At 36.8% G+C, this 23969-nt stretch overlaps 1 protein-coding gene across 5 annotated transcripts in view; it reads left to right on the top strand.

Moving 5' to 3' along the window:
* Nucleotides 1–23969, top strand: part of LOC132193303 (multiple PDZ domain protein-like) — a 114839-nt gene that overhangs the window by 31172 nt on the left and 59698 nt on the right. For 4 of the 5 annotated variants that reach the window (XM_059613883.1, XM_059613887.1, XM_059613886.1 and 1 more), the window contains 19 exons: nucleotides 4235–4487; nucleotides 5152–5286; nucleotides 5693–6043; nucleotides 6403–6580; nucleotides 6647–6948; nucleotides 7001–7246; nucleotides 7298–7468; nucleotides 7567–7725; nucleotides 7841–8080; nucleotides 8212–8460; nucleotides 13301–13447; nucleotides 14242–14406; nucleotides 14954–15336; nucleotides 16171–16323; nucleotides 18385–18595; nucleotides 19105–19410; nucleotides 19689–19919; nucleotides 20017–20142; nucleotides 21724–21915. In XM_059613883.1, coding sequence (XP_059469866.1) covers nucleotides 4235–4487; nucleotides 5152–5286; nucleotides 5693–6043; nucleotides 6403–6580; nucleotides 6647–6948; nucleotides 7001–7246; nucleotides 7298–7468; nucleotides 7567–7725; nucleotides 7841–8080; nucleotides 8212–8460; nucleotides 13301–13447; nucleotides 14242–14406; nucleotides 14954–15336; nucleotides 16171–16323; nucleotides 18385–18595; nucleotides 19105–19410; nucleotides 19689–19919; nucleotides 20017–20142; nucleotides 21724–21915 — 4198 coding nt within the window. The remainder of the gene's footprint in view (nucleotides 1–4234; nucleotides 4488–5151; nucleotides 5287–5692; nucleotides 6044–6402; nucleotides 6581–6646; nucleotides 6949–7000; nucleotides 7247–7297; nucleotides 7469–7566; nucleotides 7726–7840; nucleotides 8081–8211; nucleotides 8461–13300; nucleotides 13448–14241; nucleotides 14407–14953; nucleotides 15337–16170; nucleotides 16324–18384; nucleotides 18596–19104; nucleotides 19411–19688; nucleotides 19920–20016; nucleotides 20143–21723; nucleotides 21916–23969) is intronic. The other variant, XM_059613884.1, reaches the window with a different exon arrangement.

Below are 23969 nucleotides of genomic sequence, written 5' to 3'. Positions count from 1 at the left end.
GAAATTCGCGGCGAGTGCAAAAAGTGAAATGGTTTTTATTTGGGCTCGCTATCTCGACACCTTTATTTCGGTGCCATTATAATTCACGGTTATGAAGTGTATATTGCGTTACCTGGTGTATTTATTCGGCTGCAGCTTGTTTGCGGCCGCAGATTGAATCCGCCAACTCTCGTTCCCGCAAGGCCCTAATTCCTTATTTATGGTAATGCCGTAGTCGCCTTGTTTATAACTTCGGACCCGCCTCGGAAAGCTTTTTCCGCCGTGTTCGGGTGACTTTTTAGGATTAGGTCGCGCCCTTATAAAAAGTAATAGGCGCTTGGGAAAGAAACTGGCTTGCCGACCTTAAATTCGACCGCTCCCCGGTGGGCAAGCCCAGAGGAATACGCCGCAAAAATACAACGTCAGCTAATAATTTAATTATTTACGCATTTAAGCTTCTCGCTCTGTTTACCAAGAACCTAAATAAAGAAGTAACAGTTGAAGGCCGTCTCCAGTAATAATTTTTTACCCTGGATAAAAAAGGGACATAATTTTAATAAAAATTGCTATGAAACTAATGTTGAACTTGACGTTTTAATTAAACAGGGGCTCAGCGATTGTTCACTATTTCCTGCCAATGGCATTGCAATCTTGAGCATCGCATTGAAGAAGTAGCTTGCTTTATTGGTTTTAGCAAACAAATTTTGGCAGGAAAAAATAAAGCTTCAATGACAGCCTGTTTTATTTTTATTGCTATTGGTTTCAGTTATGAAATTTTGTTGTGAATTCAAAGAAAAGGCCCTTGTTAAATGCTGAAATGAAAATGAGAGTGTTAATATTAATTTTTAACTAATATTTAAAGTTGAATTTTTGATAATAATAATTAAAATTAACTTTTTATTAGATAAAATATATTAAATGAGAAATAGTGATAAAATGCTCGGATCTAACTTTTTTTAGTTGATAATGAGGTCTAATTTAAATAAATTGGCCATGTCAAATTTTTTAACTTCAGATTTTTTTAGCAAGAATAACTTTTCATCGCACAACAAAATAGCGAAACTTTAAAGTTGAACACGCATATTTAGGCGGTGGAGAAAAGAAGTTTAAAGTTTAGGCGCAGATTAAAACTTTCGCAGCTCACAGAGTTTTGTATATTTTTTCTGCGACTTCCGTCTTTTTCGCCTCGCTTGCTTCTGGTGAAAAAGACGGCGGCGTTTGAACCCCGCTTGTCTAGTGCAACACATGCAAGTTAAAAAGAAGAAGAAAAAAAAAACTGCCGACAAGCCAGTGCACAATTTTTGCTTCCTTTTTCACCCCGGCGATTGTGCCCAGGCTGGCGTGAAAAGCAAGCAAAGGACGCTGCAGCAAAAGCGCCATGTATAAATCATAATATCTGGGCTGCATGCAGCGGCGCAGCAGAAACTCTCTTCCTGCCATTATACGGCATTATTTTCCACCTAGTTTCACATCACAATATTGACGTCGAGGCAGAGAAAGGCAGGGGCGGCCCAAGGAGCTCATTTAATTTTTATCTTTGTGTCGTGGGGCCGAGTGCCATTTGTCAACGTCACTGACAAAAGCCCGCGTCAAATGGTTGGCGATAAAAATGTTTCATTAATGTCTGATTTTGTGTGCACAAGTACTGGATAAATCAAGTGGAAAAGACGCGGCCTGCATACTAGAGCGAGCGCTTGCCTTTTTTTAACTCTCGCAACTTTTCTTGCAGCCGAACGGAAAGTGAAACTAAATTGATCACGATGTCGTTTCGCTCCGCACACATACGGCAAAAAGAGATTGAGGAATGTTGTTGTAAGCGTTTTTCGTTGTGACTTCTGCTCCGCCAAAGATCGTGGTGCGATGCCGCTTTTATAGAAATGGACTTTTTGTGTACGTTGGCTATGAGAAGGAAATTCAGAGTGAAGCGGATAAATGTGTGAAATGATAAAAAACTTGAGAGGGAATTAAAATTTATGTTCATTTTTTCCATCAGTTGTTTTATGAAAAGTCTACTTCTATGATTATTTTTTAATCAAAGTTCTCCTTTAAAAATCAGTATCGCTGTAGATTTTCCATCAAAATTTGCAATACAAAATCATATTTTTAAAAACTGTTGTCCAATTTCTTGCTAAAAACGACTTTATCTTGAATTTTTTCAGCCGCAATTAGAGTTTTAAGAGCTGTTTTCAAAGAAATTGGTCTACTTAAATCCTCAGCCATACATTCATTTTCAACAAAAATTTTGTTAAAGAAGGAAATGGATTTGTGCGCTTGGAAACTGCCAAAAAATAATTGTTAACACGCACAAAAAATTTCTTCATCCTCTGCATCGTTCCTTGGCTCTAAGTAATAAAGAAGCAGGAATAGTTATTTTTCTTAAGAAAATTGGTAGCTGGGAAAAATGTTAAAATATTTTATCTCGGGGTCGGGCGAAATGAGATCAGTTTAAAACCCCGGTTTTTATGCGACATCTAGAGAAGGAAAAAACTGCCTGGGTCTGTAAAAAGTAGCATCATGGAATTTCCCAAGATATTTTTTATATATTAATTTTATTATTCAATTACAATTTTTTGAAATTTCTCATCCAATATTATATTAAGTTTTAAGTAATTAAAGGAATCTGCTCGGAATGAAATTATTCGCATGACTCTGCAAAATTTCTGTTAAATCCGAATAGCAAGATTGACCCACGCGAAAAAGTGGTGCTTTTCCTGCGCACAATTGTGTTCGTATTGATCTCGCCCTTTTACACTGATACACTCGTCGGCGGAGCGAGTCTCTCTCTCTCCGCGGAGCTCTAAATTGTTGCTCAATAATTCACAGGTTGCATGACACACATAAAAAGTTAGCCGTGCCGCGATGATGCCGTCGTGCGCTCTCTCGGTGCGCTTGTTTATTGCCGCAAATGAAATATATACACGATGCGGCGGCGGCGGCGGGGTCGACGAAGAAAAATGCGAAACGCCCACCGCTTTTCCACTTCATGAATATGCACGCTTTTTCCGGGACTTCCTAATTCCCGATTCAGCACGGTCGCGATTTGCATTTTTATCACAACATTCGAGTGCGCATGCAAATGGATTTGCCGCTCGAATTGAATAAAAATGCAAAACAATCAGTGCCAACCGATACTCTGTGCCGGCCCGGCTGCTGCTCATAAACGACTAATAAAACAGCTCCGGCCGCCGCTAACGAGAGAACGGTCTTCTTGCCCGAGTAACAAGCACTTTGTATTCAATAAATAACCCCCGGCTTTTTATTGGGGCGTTGAAGGAATTTTACTGCGCGACTGGAGCTTGATTTATTCACCATAATTTTATCCGGCTCGGAGGATTTGGTTGAAATCAATAACGAGGGATGTGGAAAATTTAAAAGCACTCCTATTTCCCTGATGAAAAGGCCAATTATTATTAAATAATTTCATGTTTGTGCTGAAAAATGCAAATTTTCAGCAAATTTACACTGGGATGCCATTTTATTTGATTAGCAGCGACGAAAAAGAGATATTTGAGCCACTCAAATATTTACACGCCATCACTGCAAAAACAGTCGGTCGTTTGTCGAAATAGCTTTGCGCATATTTTCACCTGTGGAGCAGAATAGACGCGTCGAATTACCTCAAATGGAATTCAGCGTGGTCGCCATTTCGAATGCGAAATGAGATTTCGTCGGCTACGTGCGAATTGGTTGTTGTTTTTGCCGCAACAGATATAATAATTTATACATTCATTTCTGCTGGTTAGTCGCCGATTGAATGCAAATTAATTTGGCGTCGTTAAAAGAGAAATCTCTGTATTCATAATTGAGAGAAACATGATTTGCTGACCAACAAGGTCAGATTTAAAATTAGAAAAATGAGGTCAAAAAGGCTCTTTAGTTTCTGATAATTCCAAATCCAAAACTTATTCTAAAATAACGAACTGTGTCTTTATAATTCAATTAGTGTGAGACTTAAACGATATTTAAGACTCTTCATCACAAATTAATTGACATTTATAAGTAATTTGAGACTTGAACACATATTTCTTGACTGTTTTGAAGATTTTGTTGATTGTTTTGCATATATTTGTACACATTTTTTTTTAATTTTGGAAATAAAATTCATTTGCCTAGTCTTCTTTTATGCGCAAAATTTTTTAGTTTAATAATTATTTCCTGTTTGATTATTTAGAATACAAGTGTGAATATTTAAATTACATCTCTGAATGCATTATTTGAATTTAAAAATTAATTATTATTTTCATTATGTTCACAGAGACGGTCGTCTTCAAGAAGGAGACCAAATCCTCGCCATCGATGGACAACCGCTGGACGCTGACATTTCTCACCAGCAGGCCATTAGCATCCTGCAGCAGGCGCGTGGCCTGGTGGAGCTGGTGATCGCACGTCAGAGATCATCCGTGCTTGATCAATCTTCGTTACCTGCGTCTCTCACGCCAACCTCGCCTGCGGTAGCGCGCTCACCTTCGGCTACATCGGACACATCCAAGGCAGGATCAGACATGGTGGTGAGTGGAAAACCAACCCCTTATTGCTGCAACATTGATTGATGGCCTCTGGCTGCAGTGATTAATTATTTATCCCGTTGCGGAATTACATTCGGCTCGTTGCCTGAAATAAATGACGCGAAACTTTTTGCCGCCGCTTGAGTAAATAGCGCAAGGAAGAAGCGAGGCTTAGTCAAAATATCCTCGGGAAAGCCGAAGCGCTTAATTACCAAGTTTGCTGCTGCTTTGTTGACTTTGCCTCTACTAAAAATAATATACACAGCGCACTAGCAAAGTTTCATTTGCTCCTTGATTTCGCAAAAGCACAACTTGCAAAAGAAAAAAATGCTTTAATTAAGCGCAATATTGTAAACAAAAGTGCTTTTGAATTTATATACAAATTTAAAACTCCCCATTCTAGAAGCCATTTTGTAAATGCAAATGACAAAATTTGAATTTCTTCTTCCTATGAGCAACCCCTCAAAATAGCTCTTCCTTTTTCAACTTTTCCATCTCCTTCCTTCCTTCCTTTGATGTGCGGCGCATTTTCTGTTCAATGGAATAATTCAACGAAAAGTTTCAACTCCATTAAGTAGAAAACTTTGTTGACTTGCATCCCCGTAGCTTCCTCACTTACGTGTTTTTTTTTGTTGCCGTCTTCAATCGTGTTTCCGTCTGGTTGCAGCTGAACACCGAATGGGCGCAAGTCGAAGTGATAGACCTGGTGAATGATGGATCGGGACTCGGTTTCGGCATCATCGGAGGACGCAGCACCGGTGTCGTGGTCAAGACCATCTTGCCCGGAGGCGTCGCTGACCGGGTACGTAACTTATTGAATCAATCTGCAAAGGGCCACTCCACGTACTTCGCTACATCGGTGTGTGTTTATTCTGCCGGCGGACGAAAAAATAAATATGGTCCCTGCTGCGTTTTACGACGGCCATATACTTTATATTTCATGTCTCTCGGCGATTCCCTCGCAGCAGCTACCGCCACTTTAGATGGAATCTTTATCCACCCGGTGGTCGTTTAGCCAATGATAAGTCTTGACATCCCTTCTTTCCGAGTGGATTGCGCCCTGGACAGTGAAAAATTGCTTCTCGGCAGAGCTAAAAGCTTGTCTCTGATCAACTTTTTTTTTGTTAAAATGTTACAGACAAAAAATAAATTTTTTTTTTCTGTAATAAAAAAAGATATTAATTGAAATGTTATTTTTACCTTGGTAGGACGCTCGACTGCAGAGTGGCGACCACATCCTGCAGATTGGGGAGGTCAACCTGCGTGGCATGGGCTCGGAACAGGTGGCCGCAGTGCTGCGCCAGTCCGGATCTCACGTTCGGCTGGTGGTGGCGCGCCCTGTTGAGCCCACATCGCCCGACTACCAGGCCCTCGGCAGCCACGCTCCGATCGTCCCCACCAAAATCTTGGGAGACGCTGAAGAGCTGGACAGGCACCTCATTCAAAATGGCTACGGCAAACCCATCTCCTCCACCTCCACCATGGCCTCTGATCTTCAGTACAACCCCAACCTTTACATCTACAACCAGGCGCAGGACGGAGGCGAAATCGAGCTCCATGTAGGCATTTGAATTTTGGTTAAAGTTCACAGGCGTGAGGCTAAAATTTACTCTCACATCTGCAGAGAAATTCCAATATTATGCACAATAAATTCCAGAGCTTGATTAAAGTCTTTATTATGGCGGCAAAGTATGCCAGCAATTTTTGTTCCTTGTCAACACCACAAGAGGCGCAAGTATTTTGTAGACAGCTTTTTTCTCTTTGATCTTGTCTTGAGTGTTTTTTTGCTTTGACAAGCACTCTTGTGGTGGCTGATCCGAGAAACGTAATTGCCATTTCTTTCCGTTACCGCAAAGTGTAATTAAGCCTCGGTACACAAGTACTTCAAACCTAACCCCTTGTTTCAATTTGCTTGCAGCCACAACCAGGAATGCTGATCGATGTGGTGGGTGGTCAGTTGCCAGACATCTCGATGGGCCTCTTGGGGTCAGAAGATTCTACTGAGCCACTCCCCGAAATGGACGTGTTTGAGGTGGAGTTGAAAAAAGACACCCACGGGCTTGGCATTACCATCGCTGGCTATGTTTGTGAAAAAGGTATAAACTTTGTTTGTTAAAAAAAAAAATGAATAATAATTTAAAAATTATTAATTTTTCCTGCAGAGGAATTGTCGGGTATTTTCGTCAAGAGCATAAGCAAGGGCAGTGCAGCCGACGTGTGCAGGAAAATCGCAGTCAACGACCGTATTGTAGAAGTAGATGGCCAGACTCTGCAGGGTTTCAACAACCACCAGGCTGTTGAAGTGCTGAGAGCCACAGGTCAGCTGGTCTGCCTTCGTCTCGAACGCTACCTTCGCGGCCCCAAATTCGAGCAACTCCAGCAAGCCATTGCCAACTCTGAAGTAAAACCCACCACTCCAAACTCGCCTTCCATTGTGTCGCTTCCACATATTCCAATTAGTTCTGTAAGTTATAATGTTTGATAAAAGAAACAAAATTTCAAAATTAAATCTTTAGGCTGCTGAAAGTGAAACCATCATTGAACCTGATGGTGAATCGAGGACCACTATTGATTCAATGATTCTTTTGGAGTCGACTTTGGGTCTTGATTTGAGTACTGTTGAGGCCAATAACGCCTTTGTTGCCCTCGCTAATGTTGAAAAGCTGATTGACCAGCATTATGACGGAGAACTCTCTCCGGCCGTGGAAGATGCTTTGGTTGCCAAGTGGGGTCAACTCATGGGACCTGATGTGGAGATAGTGGTACGTTTTCCTCAAATTTGCAGTTACAAATTTAATTAATTCCTTCCGCAGGTTGCTCAATTGTCCAAGGGAGAAGGTGGAGGTCTTGGAATCAGCCTTGAAGGCACTGTCGATGTAGAGGACGGGCAAGAGGTACGGCCGCACCATTACATTCGCTCAATTCTTCCTGATGGGCCTGTTGGCAAGAATGGACGGCTCAATGGTGGAGATGAACTTCTTGAGGTAAAAATTTTTATCAAAAAACAAAACAAATTTTTTAATTCCATTTTTTCTTTTTTATTAATTTCATATTTTAATGAAAATTTGATGTTTATTTGCAGGTGAACGGCTGCCGACTTTTAGGCCTCAACCACGTTGAAGTGGTTGCAATTCTCAAAGATTTGCCTCTCCACGTTCGAATGGTTTGTGCGAGAAAGCCAGGCGAACAGGCAGCTCGCGTAATTGACACCTCACAGGACAGGGCTGCTTTCGTCTCCCGAGTGAGTACCTTTGCATTTTTTTTTTCATCTCAACTCGAGCCAATCTTTTAACTTGACAAAATAAAAAAAAAAGAATGAAAACAAATTTAACTGCATGGTGTTCTGTGTCTTGCAGAGCATCTTGGGTGGAAGTCTTCAGAACTTAATACCGGCCACTGATCGGCTCGTCAAGGCCAAGTCCGATGGCTCATTGGCGTCCTCTGCCACTGCAGGAACGGACTCAAACAGTTTCTCTCGCATGAAATCTCGCTCTCTTGAACCACTCACTGGCCTGGCCATGTGGAGCTCTGAACCACAGGTCATCGAATTGGTGAAGGGTGATCGGGGACTTGGATTTAGCATCCTTGACTATCAGGTAAAATTTTGTCAATCAAACTGCTCTAAAAATCGAATGTTGCAAGAATGCGGAAGGTGTTTTTATAATTTAATTTTGGTTACAATTTTTATTTTGGTTTCTGAGATCAAAAACTGAAGTTGAACTTGCAGGATCCGATGAATCCCAGCGAAACTGTCATTGTCATCCGCAGTCTGGTGCCGGGCGGTGTTGCTCAGCAGGACGGCCGACTCATCCCTGGCGACCGACTGCTCTTCGTGAACAACACGAGTCTGGAGAACGCTTCCCTCGACCGGGCCGTGCAAGCTTTAAAAGGCGCCACTCGCGGCGTGGTGCGCATCGGAGTGGCCAAGCCGCTGCCTCTGCCCGACACGACCGGAGGCTCCTCCCCCACTAGCCAGGTCAGTGAGTCCCAACAACCTACGCTGGCAGCCGACCATCGACCTGTCATGACCTTGCCCTCGCCCCCGCCTTTGCCCCCGACTCCAATGCCCCGCACCTCTCCTCCTGCAAAAACCACCACTCACACCAGCCACGCCGAAATGTGGCTGTCGGTTGACGATGCCATGGCAGCTGCAAATGCGGCTCTCACCAAGTCGGAGAGCTTTTGAATTTAACTCGGAGCCAAGGAGTCGTGGCTTTAAACTGTCAAATTCTGCAGGAGCATTTTAAATTTTAATTCCACCAATTTTTATTACAATTTTATACTGATTTTTTAAAATTTACAGGCAAAGTTATTTGGCAAACCTGGTTGTACAGTAAGCAAAATACTTTTAAAAATTTTAAATACTTGAAAAAAGTTAATTTAATTATATGTTAAAAAAAAATCCTGCAGATTTTTGCATTTTTAAAGCCTCGATGAGCATCGGACCTTGGCTCTGGGTAAGCAGCTGAATTCCACCAGCCTCAGATGATGTAATTCCCCCTCGAAACAAGAACAAATTCTAAAATCTTTGCAATACACTCCACTTCTGCCACTCTTTCTAAACTTCTGATCATCTGAGGTAATGTTCAGTATTGATTGCAATCTTATTTCTAACAAAAAGAACCAAGCATAGTGATTTTGTTGCACTGTAAGACTTTTCAAGTAGTAGTCATGGTGGAGGAACGAAAGCAACTTGACTCACACTTATATATTATAATATACTACTTTTGCTACTACATTCCAGCATTATATAATATTTACGTTCCATTTATTTTTTACTATTTTTACTCGACAACAACTTCTATTTTAGCCACTTTCTGCGCTGTCTCTTATTCATTTAGTTGCATTTTGCTTTAGTTCAAAAGCTGTCTCCATTTGAATTTGGTGAAGGTTGGCATGATTATTTTCTTCGTCTCTCTTCCTTGTTTTTATTTTAATTTTATACTAATAAATGTTCTGCGCAAACATAAACCAAACTTCAGTTCTGAGTTGACGAAAAGAATCATAATAATTTTCCACATTAAAAAAAGTTCAAACTAAAAAAAAACTCGTTTTTGGGACCGTGTCGCTCGCTCTGTACATTTTTGTTGAACATAACATGCGAAGAGTTCACTTTCTTTGCTTTCCTTTTGCACCTCTTGTAAATAAGTTCATACCAACAGTCACCACGATTCAATCTAGAATGAAAATGCAATTTCATCCGGACAGTTCACCTCCCAAAACAGATTCACTGCAATTGTTGCCACCCCCACTCACTCATACTAATTCAGTTTTGATGCACTCTGCACTTGAAATGAGTCACCTTTCTTGTGATTGATTAATTTTAGAAGATGAAAAAAAATCCTATCTGACAAGGTTTTTCAAGATCTATAGTTCTAGATAAAATGTTCAAACCCCCCTGAAAAAGAATGTCTAAAAAGAAGGTACTTACATATGCATGATTACAAGATTCTAAAACAATAATAAAATATTAAAATAAAATAAAAAGATAAAAATCTTTATTGATTTTGTTCATTTTTATCTTTTGTGACTTTTGTTACCCCATATAATTTTGTTTCGGTTTTTGTTTTGATTTTATCTCAGTTGAAGTAAAAATACAAAAGAACTTTTATTTATTTTTACGTGTTTCCAAGAAGATGTACAGTGCTGATTTGCTAATCGCTGTGTAAAATAATTTTTATGACCGATTGGTTTCTAATCAAAACGAGAACTTCTAGTATATTTGTACATTCCAAGTATTGCTGATTTATACTCGATATTGTCCGAGAGAGTTATGTTCTGTAAAAGAGGTCCTAATTATTACTATTACCACTGAATTATATTGAAAAATTAATAAAAGCTATTTACAAAAAGTGACTAGAATGGTTTGCTGTTAATCACCTTTTCACTGTCGCATCGTTCTTATCAGACACGAGAGTTTGGTTTTAGTTTCGTTTCCACTCAGTTCAATTTTCAGTTTGGTTTCTCTTCACTTCCTTCTAGACAAAGTTGTGTTTTTTATTTTAATTACATATATACTTTCCTTTGTCTGATGAGAGGACAAAAAGACAAAACAAAAACCTGATGCATGCTGCAGTTTTAGAGAGACTACTTACTCAACCAACGAGACTTGTGCGCTGGTTTAGTGCCTGGATTGATTGATTGATTGACGACTGGCTGCCTTAAATATATTTTTAGTTTGATTTCCATTAGTTTTAACAGCATGGCAATGTTAATTCAGTTTTACACTCTCCGATTTGTTTGTCCACCGATTTCTAATAACATTGCTTCTTTGAATGATGAATATTTAATTATAAACTGCAGAGCGAATCTCTGTTGGAGGTGCTGGCTGGGGCTTTTTTTACTTTTGTACGAGCTTTTCATTGCAGTTGAAAAAAAGCCTCTTGAAATTAGGAATAAAATTTAGGATGTGAATTGATTGGATTCGCTTCCGACTAGCATGTAAATTTAGAGTTAAGTTGGACACGGCAGATCTATAGCTTTGCTGACGGAAATGCGAACGTTTGAAAAGCAGCAGGGCGCAGCCGGAGTCGACGTAGCAGGTTTGTCAACACGCACCAGCAGCTCGAACCCCCGCTTCCGTGTGTGTAAATATACGTGGAGATTATGTTGATCAGAGACACCGACCCATAAGCATGGATTCAATCCCAGTATCGTTCGATGACTGTTAAAACTAATTATCTGAACTTCTAAGATTAAATTAATTTGAAGTTAGAAAAATCAGCAGATAAAGATTAAAATAGTAATTTTTGACCAAAAAATTATTATTTTCTTTAAAAAGAGAAGAATAATAGAATTGTAAGAAGTAAGAAAATTCAGGAGAGGAATTTAAATTTTTGAATAAATATATATTAATAAATATTGAACCAAATTTATTACTTCCTTAAAAAAGCGTAGAAAAAATAAGATTTTTTCATGTGATTCCCAATTAATGATTGCTGAAATTATGGAAACTATATCAAATTATTTAAATATTTGTTGAGATCAATAGATAAATTGATTTTTATTAATCTTTAGCATCAAAATGTTTGCCAAAACTTAACAAACTTACATTTCAGACTTCTTAAAATTAATAATTTTGTCATTGAACAATACATGGATTCAATTTATGCAACCCTTCGTAATAGCGTAAATAATCGACTCTTTGCTCTGCTCTATCTCTCTCTATTTCTGTCTTTCTCTCTGCCCATCCACCTGTACTTTGCTCTTTTTGGCGGCGACACCGAAACCACCCCTCTCACTATATATATTATGTATTCGCCCAGCAAATTTATAAACCCGTACAAATGAGGCGACCGCGTTGAATTCGTTGAAGCCCTCCGTCAAATATGATTATTTAGAGATATATACGAACCAAGCAACCAACCACCGTTGTATGTTGCGCTCATCCCATTAAAAGCAGACTCGAAAACGGGCCGTGCTCTCTGCAAAGTCAATAGAAATCGCCGGCGAGTGAATGACTGACTGGTTGGATATCTCAATCCATTTCACTTGTTCGATTCTATCTCTTTTTTTCTCACCACCGACGCAGAACCTGAGAGATTGTTCACTCTTTATAATGGCATTCCTGCAGCCTAGGATGCTTTTTCCTTTTACAGGGAACAAAGCAGTGATTGAAAAATAAAACATTTATTTTGAAAATTGTTGAAAAATTGATCTGTATATTGTGGAGGGCTCAATTTTTATCTGATTTGAAATCATTATAATATAAAATATTGAGCAAATTGATTAGGACTTTATATAAAAATTTGAACTGTTATAAATAATAAATCAGTTATTTCGTAGGGTCAGTTTCAATGTGGTTTGCTCATAAATATTTTTCATCACAGGAACTGAACATTTAAATTTATTGATATTACCGATCAAAACTTTGCAAATTTCGACCAACTCTTACCGCTGCTTTTATTATCCAAATTCATTGAGAGAATGAATGAATAAATTTTAATCCAAAAGAGGCAGCGGTTAAAAAAAATTGATAATGCTGTGTAAAACCGACTATTTTTTATAAAACCATTAGAAACTTTTGGCCAAATTTAGCGAAATGTTTGAATTTTGAAGAAGAAAAAAAAACAGTTAATTTTGTAAATATTCTGCAATTTTATAAAAAAAAACCTTTATGTATGAATAATTTAATTTCTAGCTAAAAATAGGCATTAATAATCAACTATAATTTGCTAGATTAACGGTGAAGACAAGAACTAATTTAAATATTTCGAAAAAACTGTGATATGAAATCAAAGATTCTGAAAAATTACAATTTTTCAGCGATAATGCCACTAAATGTTTCTAGCTTTCAATTTAAAGGTTTCTACTTACCATTGACAGAATTAATTTAAAGGAGCATATTTTCTATTTTTCTAATCCACGTAAACCAAATTAAATTGACAAAACCATCTCGTTTAGCGGGAAAAAGTTTTAAATCTACGTATATTAATTAAGCTATTTATATTTATATCAATTAATAATTTGATCTAATATGATATATGAATTTTTTTCTCTTAACAACATAATATAATGTTTTCCATTAAAACGTTGAGGAAAAAGCATCCTGGACACGAGTCGGTCTTGTCGAAGGCCAAAGAACAAACTCTGAATAACGTCGGTGCGTGTAATCTCTATTCTCTTGCATCTCCACTGTGTAATCTTTGACCGCCCGAGTGCAAAACTTTCGCATTGTATTTGAATAATTCCCGAGCTAGCGAGAGCCGTCCGTGTATTCGCCTTGTTATGTTAGAGCTCGAGGATTAGACGAGCGAGCGAAACTCGCACGCATTTTGCACACACAGGGCGCTGCAATGTGGGCATCGATGTTGCAGGGTCTCTTTTTCAACGACGACGAACCGCTCGCCGAGCAGGACGAGGTCGAGGTACCTGGTAGCAATGCGGGCAGTGCCACTGTAGACGCGCGCTCCATTTTGAGTAGTTGCAGCGGAGACGTCTCGCTCGGACTCGAGGACCAGTCGGTGAGAGGCCGAATGATACAATAATAAACTGGTGAAAAAAGTATCAAAAAGTAATGGAAATTTTAAAAGGTACAAGGTGAAGTAATTTGTATGAAGAAAATGAACGGAAAATTTGTTAATAGTAATTTTTTTTGCTTTTCAAATAAATTTAATCAAAGATTTTTTTAAAATTTTATTTCAAAATTTTAGGTGGTTTTTATTAAAACATAAGAAAGGTAAATAAAAAATAATATCTTTTCCTCAAAAATTGTTTATTGAAAAAAAGCTTCGCTTGGAGTTTCATATAAAATTTGAAATCTGCACAAACTATTGCAAACAAGGGTGTCAATATTTTAAAATAATACCTGAAACACCTGAAACTTGTTCAAAACAAATTTAGTGAAATCTAAAATTAGCCAAAAGAAGGATTTTTTTTAGATATATCCTAATGAGATATTTACAGTCTTATATAATTAGTACATTGTCAGGTTAATTTTTAGAATAAATTGAAAACAATCTAAAATACTTTTTTCGCCAATTTATTATTAGGATGAATTTTGAAAAGAAAATGAAATAAAGTAAATTAAAGGAGTAAAAAAATTGAGAAATTGTGATAAGTGGATGTAATTTGTGCAATGTTTGTCACGTGAATTTTATTTTATTTTCCACTTAATTTGCTCCTTCCAATTTCAATCTTTCTCTTTCTAATAAAAAAACAAACAACACAAAACATAAAACCATAAACAAAGGGGGAAATCGAATGATAAAGACAAGCATTCTCGAAGGTATTTATAAAATTTTTCTGCCTGACGCAGGAGCCGGTACCACATTCCCCAAAAATTTCCAAACAAGACATATCGCAGGCGGCAGTCGAAATTTTGCTGGCGGAGAAACTGCAACTTCTGGAACAGCAGGTGCCCAATGGAGTTGGCGTGGCCGTCGACGACGAGGAAGAATCGAGTCTGACAGAAGTGGAACAGGTATTGTGATGATTTCAATCTTTTTATCTTAAAACAACATAAACTAGTGTTAAAAGTCGCACATATTTATCTCCAATAAATGATTTTTTTTCCAAAATTATTATTAAGTACTAAAAAAATATTTTAAATATTGAGAATCCGGCTGAACTTTTTTGTTTTGAACCAGTTTTGAACATTCTTTGTTGTTGTTAATGTGGCCTTATTGATTCAGGCACATAATTTAAAAGAAAAGAAAAGAATTTTTTTTGTACACTATCAAGAATTTTGCTAAAACTTCCAAGATAAAACATTTCAAACAGAACATTACAAACTACCTATTAATTTTTAATTCACAATTTTGAATTTCCAATAAATTTCAAAAATAGGCAAAAACTACGCCAATATCTTAAAATTTTTATGATAATTGATCTGCTTTTTTAATTGGAAGTTTAATTTAGCCAATATTAAACCTACTGAAATTGTAAGATCTGTATTTTTTGTTTTAATAATTTTTATTTTATTTTTTAGTAATTAAATTTTAAGAAAAAAATCAAATATTTTGGTCAAGGTTGAAGCTTTAAGAAAAAGTCCCGAAGAAAACGTGAGTGACCTTCCGGAGGTGGAGCAGCCAAGGGTGGAAGAGGCGCCGGCGCCTCAAGAGGAGGAGGAAAAGCCCCCGGAAGAGTTGACCCCAGTGACCGCTGTTGAAACGACAATCCGCATGCCAAAGGCACCGTCGGAACCACTGGGCATCGCCGTTGAGGCGGAGGGTGGATTTTTTGGCGGCGCCATCGTCAGCGCTGTTCTGCCTGGCGGCGCCGCGTTCAGGGACGGCCGTCTCAAGACAGGCGTCGAGTTGTTGGCCATCAACAACGAGAACTTGCGCAGGGTCACGCAGGCACAGACCAACGCCATCCTCCGAAGGGCCGCCCTCCTCTCATCAGATGTTAGGTGAGTAGAATTTTATATTGAATTGGCCTAGAAAAAAGAAGTTTAAAAAATATCACAATTTTAATTTCAAATTTATGATGAAGATTTTAAGTTATAAATATTCCAAATAATTAAAACTTAAAAGATATATAATTTTTGTTTGGAACAATCAAATTGAATTTCAAACTTTCCTTTATCAAGAACTGTTCATTTAAATGTTAAATTTTTGTTAGACAATTTTTTTATGAATATTTGCAAAGTAATTGAAAGGCAAAAAAAATGTGTATTTAATTATATTTTCTTGTGGAGTTGCTTGATTATTATAAATAATTTAATTTCGGTTTTTAAATTCTTTTTTTAAAATTACAACAGTTCTTCAACAAAGCAAGCCACTTTTATCTCAAAATTCGTTTTGTTTAAAAATCAGAGTTTGAACATTTTTTCAGCTTTCAAACTTGAAATTTTTCCTCCAGCAGGGAAGTTTGTATTGTGTATCTCATAGGAATATTTTGATGGACAGCTTCATTAAATCAAAAGTTCGCACAGGCGACATAAAAAAATGTTGTCTTTTGTCGGAAGCTTCACGTGCCAGTGACACGAGCATGATGGATTCTTCGACGAGCCGTGTAAAATCACAAGAAGTATAATTTGTTATCCCAAGGACAGGAAAGTGCATAAGAAATACAAGAAAGGTTGCAACAATCAACTCCTGGGTGTAAAATAATTGTTGCTCACGCGAGCATGATAGGAAATAAAAGTGTCTGGCGAGTAGGAAAGTGTGCCATGATATTTTCTTTGATAAGTCTGGGTGCGAAGCCGTACACGCCTGATCGAGCGGCACATGTGTGCTTTCAGTGTCACGTTTGTGCCTGCGCCGCCCTTGGTGGAATTCAGCCCCTCTGCAGACTGCCGCCCCATCCCCGTCTTACCTGTCGGTCTGCCCAGCAGCAAAACAGTGCCACCTCAGCTGCCTTCCTTCACACAGCAACACTCGTTGATCTCACCGAGGCAAGTTTTATTTAAAATTCTAATCTAATTTAAATTGATTTTCAACTTCTAGTTTTCGGCTTTTAAATGTACAAATAGGTTGCTTTACCTGCACATTTAAAACGCATTCTTTAAAAACGTTTTACCTTTTGCTGTTAAATTGATAATCATTAATTTTTTATTTTAATTCTTAGCTTATAAAAATAACAAAATAAATGAGAAAAAATGAAAAGGAATGAAAGGGAACTGAAAACAATGGTTGTAAAATTTTTCAATATTTTAAATATTATATTTAAAAATGAAAATCCCCAATTCGCACTTTCAGGGGTTGAATGCAATACAGCACGTCAGACCAAACAAAATTACATTTTTGATTAATTTGATTGAAATTTTTGTACAGAGGGACTAAATCAGTTAACAAATTCAATGAAACCTTATTTAATTTAACTGTAATGCTTTTTAATGGGATTCTTAGAGACCTTAATCAAATTTGCGATCATATGTGTTATATACATACATCTATGTATATATGCAATGTATGTTTTAAAATGTTGTTTTGCTTCTTGTTTAGCTTTTTTTTTTATTTTTAACCAGAAATCCTGGCTTTATTGAATTATTTAGTTTTCATAAAGTTTTAAAAACAATTTTGATCCAGGATTCAAATTCAAAATTGATCATATTTTAATATTTAATTCTTTAAACAACGTAAAGGTTAAGCTTTAACAACATTAAAGACCCTTCTACATTTTCTGATAAAAAAAATACTTCACTCTAATTTTTATCGACTAGCCAATTCCTTCCAGACCATTTTTGTAGATCAATATTTGGTTATTTTATATTTTTACATTATTATTAATTTTTAAATAATTTGTAAATAACTTTGAATTTTGAATTTCATTTTGGGTTTGAAGGATCTTTCCCAACTACTATCGGTAAGCTAAACTTTAGAGCCGTGTCCGTCCAACAATCCCAGTCGCTGTCCAGACCCGCCCCTAATTATGTTGAACTCGCGTCCTTTGTTTGTGCAGTTGCATACGTACAAGGTGTTGTCGCTCTGGTTGGCGTTGTGGGTCTTCCACGTACAATTTTAAACTCCCGAATGTGTCGCATGACTATATTTGTCACCCTCATGAGGTCATGCAAAGTAGAATCTACGCCATAAACTTTGTACTTAATTTTTTTAGAAGGTTATTTAAATAGCTCCAAAGTTCAAAGATTCTTTTTTTTAAGAAAGCATTAAATTTGCGGCATGTTTTAATTTTATTTATATTTATTATGATAATGATACTTATTTCTAAACATGGACTTTTTTCTTAAAAATATTCATTTGCTTGGAGCGGTACTTCAACTTTTCAGCAGCAAATATAAAAAACAAGTATAAATTTTGAATTCTTGCATAAATATTACAAATAAAATGCATAAAAAATAAATCTCAAAACAGTCTGCAGAACTGAGTCAGAAATTAAAAAGTCATTAAAATAAGTTCAAAGTCTTAAACAGGTCTTAAAAAAATGCCTGTGTGATAAAGTAAAAAATAAAGCATTTTTAGGCTCATATTATTATGAATTATAATGACTCACCTCAAAATATCTAATTTGATAGAATTTAAAATAAAAAATTCAATCTAAAGACCTTTTTGCAACCCACAACTTATAGACTTTTAACTTGCTTTCCCATTTTTATGCCGTTGCCTTTAGTATTACTTATCATATTATTTTATATTAATAACGTCACAAAAAGCTCCACGTGTAATTACATGATTAATCCCATTCAAGTTGTCAAGCGGTTTTAACTTTTAACCCGTTCTATCCACGTTGCATAAAACACTCCCCTTAAATATTTGCACATATCGAGTCAGGAAACGTTATGAAAGCCCGTCACATGTATATTATGACAGGAACCGTAACGAAGATGGACACTAATTCCCCAAAACCACCACCGGCACCCCCTTCCCTTCTTTAATCAATCAAACCGCGCCGGATTTGCAATGAACCGGCGGCAGAGTGACCCCTGCTGATGTTCGAATTCACCCCAAGCGTGGGTTATGAGTGTTTTATTATTTTGGGGTGAATTATTTTGCAGCCCTCCCACGGTTCCGCCTCCGCCGCCGCCCTGCCAAAAGCCGGAGCCGGAGGAGTTGAGCCCCGCAAATGAATCTACTCGCCCTCTCAGCCGGACTGAAGGCGCTCTAGACGAGGACGAAGAGGACAAGACTGACGCCAAGGAGTGCGTGACTGTGATCAGCGTTGACCACGGCGCTCCGTCGCCGCCCGCATCTCTACCTACTCAACAGGTAATTATGAAATAAAACTGCGGAAAAATTGATAACAAAACAAAATTTCAATAAAAATCCAGGTTACAATGAAATCACATTTTAATGATTGATCAATGTCAAAGAAATAGTTTTAAATTTTTTACTAATGTTGAACACATTTTTTGCGCCTTTTTCTTTTAGAAATTTCTGTAATTTCACCAGTTGTTGATTTGCTCTTATTTTACGTCGATTCTTACAATATTGGAAAATTTAGAAAACAATGAATCCGTTGCTCGAGGCGCTTTAATATTTTTATTTTATTAATTATTATTATAATTTTTTTAATTCTTCAAAGTAATATTGACAAAAATAATAATTTATATTAATTGGAGAATAAAGATTAAATAAATAAATAAATGTTTGAAAATTAAATTTACTAATTAAGTGGCGATTCAATAAACAATACGTGGAAATTTCGCCAAAATTTAATTTAGAAAAGAGTCGTACACCTAAAACTCAAGTTTTATAATCAATTTGATTGATTTCAGGAGCCATCAACTCCTCCACCTCCTCCCCCGAGGCCAAGGAGCAGATCACGGACCGAGATCTTGATCGGCAGCGACACCCCACCCAGGATCCAGAGCGTCGAAATCACCTCACCTGTGCCCTTCGCAGCGGTTGAAGCGGCAAGTCCGCCGCCAGAGGAGGGAAAGCAGAAAATGACCATAACCCAGAGTTCGTCGTCAGCAAAGGCAGGCGCGAACCAAATGGCCAAGCACTGGGGCCCCGAGAGGCTCGTCGAGGTGTCTCGAGAACCCAGCACCAGTCTCGGAATCAGCATTGTTGGCGGAAAGGTGTGAACGTCTTTCTGATTTTTTTTCTTTTTTTTAATTCATATTAAATTAAAAACTTAAGAGTAAGTCAATAAAAAGAAGTTGATGATCTTTTTGAATAGATTAAGCAGCAGTAAAAATGTATAAATATTATTGATCTGCAATGATTTGGCTTTTATCTAAATCATGTGTCAATTTAACTCTAAATTTAATTTATTGACATTTTACGCATACAAATATTTATGGCAAATAAATATATATTTTTTTCTTTGAATTCATGATTTATAAATTTCTTTCAGGTGGATCTGTACAATGCTGGACCTGAAAGTGGCTCAGCCATCACAGGCATCTTCATCAAGAATGTGCTGCCGAACAGCCCCGCCGGTAAAACCGGAGAGCTCAAAACAGGCGACCGCATTCTGGAGGTTGACGACGTTAACCTGCGGACGGCCAGTCACGAAAGGGCCGTTGAAGTGATCAGGGCTGCTGGGAACCCAGTTCGGTTCCTGGTCCAGTCATTGATCCAGTGGGTGAGTTTTCAAATCAAGTTTTACAGTGGTTATGTAGGACAGATTATTTCCATCAAATCATTTTCCATTATCTTCGAACATTTCTCTTTTCATTCAGAGCATGGACAGTGAGACGGAAAGTCTCGGCGTCCCATCAACCTCAGCCACGCCCCTTGGATTCAGGGAGAAGAGCATTCCTCCCGAGGTGCCTCTCTCTGTCACTCCGTTGCCAGAGTTGATCCAGGTATTGAGGAAATTGGAGGAGAGACAAAACCTTTTTCATTTTTTGCATTTTTTCATTTCATTCGATTGAGTAGAAATTTTAGATTTTCAAAAGTAGCTATTTTTAGAAAACTTTTTATAGTTTAAATTATAATTCAGCGATTCCTTTATAGGTTGTTTTGCATTATTTCTAATAAACAGTCAATTGATTTTTTTTTTCAAAACAAACTTCTTCAGAAAAGTAATTTTTAATTCAGATGAATTTCATACGAGGACGCGCTAAAACTGCAGATCGAAATACAACATGGGTCGATAATTTTTTCAATGATAACCACCTGTCCATAGGTCACCCCCATGTGGTTAAAAAAAATCCCAAAAATGTTTTCGAATTTTTAGAATTTTTTTTCAAAAAACTCAAAATTTCAGTTTTTAATTTTTCCATGAGAGATAAAAACTTCTAAACAACTTTTCTAGACTAATTTTGCAACGGCCGACAACTTTTCAATGCTGACCAAACGTGTACAAACACGTTTAAGGTCAGTTTCAGACAAATTTTGACTTTGACTGAAATTTTCGAAATGAACGCCCCCTTGGATTTTTTTGCAGGTATAGGGAAAAATGTAGCCCATCTAATTTTAAATTGATATGGTGATTTTCAAAAATATATTATTTTTTGTTTTTCTTTAATTAAAAGGCGAACAAATAAAAACATTAGGTTTTGTGCGTTTCAAGCGCTGAAAATACGCTCATGGTCGGAGTTGGTTTACTTTAATTTTAAAATAATTTTAACAAGAAATAATATACATTTGAAAATTACCATACCGATTTAAAATTAGATGGGCTACAATTTTTCCTATGCCACCAAAAAAATCGGAGGGGGCGTTCATTATGAAAATTTCAGTTAAAATCAAAATTTGTCTAAAAATGGCCTTGAACGTGCATGTTCACGTTTGGTTACTATTGAAAAATTGTTGGAAAACTAAAAATACGTCTAGAAAAGTTATATTCAAAGTAAATTCTTAGCGCGAGAATTAATCGGACAATTGAAGCAAATTCCGAGATTTCACTCCTCACTAGGAAACCCAAAATCTAACGTTTTTATTCATTCACCTTTTAATAAAAGAAAAACAAAAAATAATATATTTCTGGAAATCACTATATCGATTCAAAATTAGATGGGCTACATTTTTCCCTATACCTGCAAAAAAATCCAAAGGGGCGTTCATTTCGAAAATTTCAGTCAAAGTCAAAATTTGTCTGAAACTGACCTTAAACGTGTTTGTACACGTTTGGTCAGCATTGAAAAGTTGTCGGCCGTTGCAAAATTAGTCTAGAAAAGTTGTTTAGAAGTTTTTATCTCTCATAGAAAAATTAAAAACTGAAATTTTGAGTTTTTTTAAAAAAAATTCTAAAAATTCGAAAACATTTTTGGGATTTTTTTTAACCACATGGGGGTGGCCTATGGACAGGTGGTTATCATTGAAAAAATTATCGACCCATGTTGTATTTCGATCGGCAGTTTTAGCGCGTCTTCGTATGAAATTCATCTTCAGTATTTTTTAAATCAATTTAAATTTACTCAAACTTTAAACAAAACTTTTAGGAGGGCATGGACGATCTAGCAAAACAAGGCCAAAATCATGTAACTGGGACCACAGAGAATGAGCCTGCAGCTACCAAACCTGCCCCAGTTGATAAGCAGCAGTCCAAGAAATACTCCAGCGACGAAGAAAGCTCGGACGACGAGGATGTCCGAGACCAGGAAGGTCGAATCACCACCAAAGGAGGAGAGGAGGTTCGTTTTTTACCTCTTTTTGTCTGTCAGATTTTGCAAACAAAATATTTGTTTCTGATGAAAATAATTGGCATGGTAGCGAGCAGATTTGTGTGTTCTTTAGAACAGCAGATTTACATAAAAAAAATTTAATGAGCAGATTTTTCATTAGATAGGATTTTCCTTGTTTGTCTTTACTTCTTTTAACTCTTTTGAAAGCTTTGGCGATGGCATTCATTCATCCTAGCATGATTTTAAATCCCCCTGAATAAAAAGTACCTGTCAAAAAGTTGTAAATTTTTTATCTGGCCAAGTCTTTACATAAATTGTACAAACATTTTATACTTTTATGGAAATTTCAACTCTTTTTCTAGAATTAATTAAATTGAATGCAGTGCACTGTGAAGTTTTCAACTCCAAACTCATGCACTTTTCTATGTATTTCTCCTCTCCTTGAAAATTTTAACTGAGGCTGTGACTTTTCTTAAAACACCAATTGTTCATAAAACTCGATAGACGAACTTCATATTACATTCTTCTTGGTGTCTTTTCACATCTCTCAATGTTTTAAAAAGTCTGCTCAGTGTGATATTTTTACATGTTTGTAATTAATATATACATACACTCTTCAAATTTAACCTCAATATTGACCTGCAGGAAATAATGACCATTTTTGTACACATGAACACACTGAACATACTCACATTTCAATAAGTGGACCAAAAATCAACCAAACAATTCCATTTTTAACTTCCAACGCATGTTGAAAATAAATTAATACAAAACCAATCCAATTTAAAAACTGGAAAACTGCAAGTTAGGAGAAAATTACTTTATAAATATTTATAAAAATTGTAAAAAGAAAAGAATCGAGCAAGTTCCGACCCTAAACTATTTTCTTGTCCCGTTTCTTTCTGTCCCCATCATTTGATAAATTTGCCAGCACCAAAGTGAACCTGCTACACGCCATTGGCTGCACTTGATTATATATATATACTCTCTCTGCTACTTTTGTATCTTCACCGTAGAGTATCTCTCTCTTCTCTATTATACATACTAAGTATTATGTGCATTTTGTTGCCCTTGGACTTGACCAATACCAGACCTGGTGACACGCCGAACACGCTGTCGCAAACTAAGTCCCTGTGGTGTATCATTTTGCTATATAGCTGCAGCTTGCGAGTCAATCAAAATGATAGCCAGGTGCGTGTGTCAGGTACTGCTAGGGTGGCTGCAACCCTCCTGACATCCAGTCAGCAGAGAGCTCGTCCTATTTTTACCGCATCGCCCCTACACCCCTTCAACTCTGCTTTAGAAAAAGGTAATCCATCAAAACCAATCAGCTCTCAAACACACTCACACTGAGCCTTTTGTTCTCCTTGTTTTCTGCCGCAATATATTAATTAATCCTTTACTTTAGAGCAGATTAAGCATCAGACTTAGGGAAAAGAAATAAGGTTTAACTCGCGGTTGAGCTTATTGTTAGGAGATGAAGGAAAAAATTATTTTAATTGAAAAAGCATTGCTAACGACTTTGTAGGAAGTGGAGTGTTTGATGGGACTGAAATTTGTCTTGAAAAATATTTCAATTTGGTTAAAATAGGTTGGAAATCATTTAGAAAACTTATTCTTGATAGAAATTAAGTTGCATCAATTATATATGATTAAAACCAGGCAAAATGTCTCAGGACAAGGACTTAATTTTAGTCTCATGAAACACTCAAGTAGTAATAGATGAAAATACTTTTGCAAAATAATTTATCAAATAATTTAAATTCTTTTGTTTTACATATATAATCTTTTTACTAAGTCTGTATTGAGCAATAATTTAGTGAAGTCCTAGATTTTAGCAAAGCTTCTTTTATCACTTAACTTCAGCTGTAAAATCATAATTATAATTTCTTCAAATAGGTTTTGATCAGAATTGGTGCGTACGCTTAAAAATTCTCACGATTCAGGTACCAAACCAAATTGTTGATATCCCAAGATCAGAAATCAATATTAGTGTTAGTGGCTTTATTACTTTTTAGCTCTTTTAAAATTTGAATATTTTACTTTTAATCATTTAATTTTGT

Source organism: Neocloeon triangulifer, unplaced genomic scaffold (genome assembly GCF_031216515.1).
Source record: "Neocloeon triangulifer isolate White Clay Creek 2 clone unplaced genomic scaffold, ASM3121651v1 ptg000004l, whole genome shotgun sequence".
In the NCBI taxonomy this organism is placed as follows: domain Eukaryota; kingdom Metazoa; phylum Arthropoda; class Insecta; order Ephemeroptera; family Baetidae; genus Neocloeon; species Neocloeon triangulifer.
This window is presented reverse-complemented; position numbering and strand designations above follow the sequence as displayed.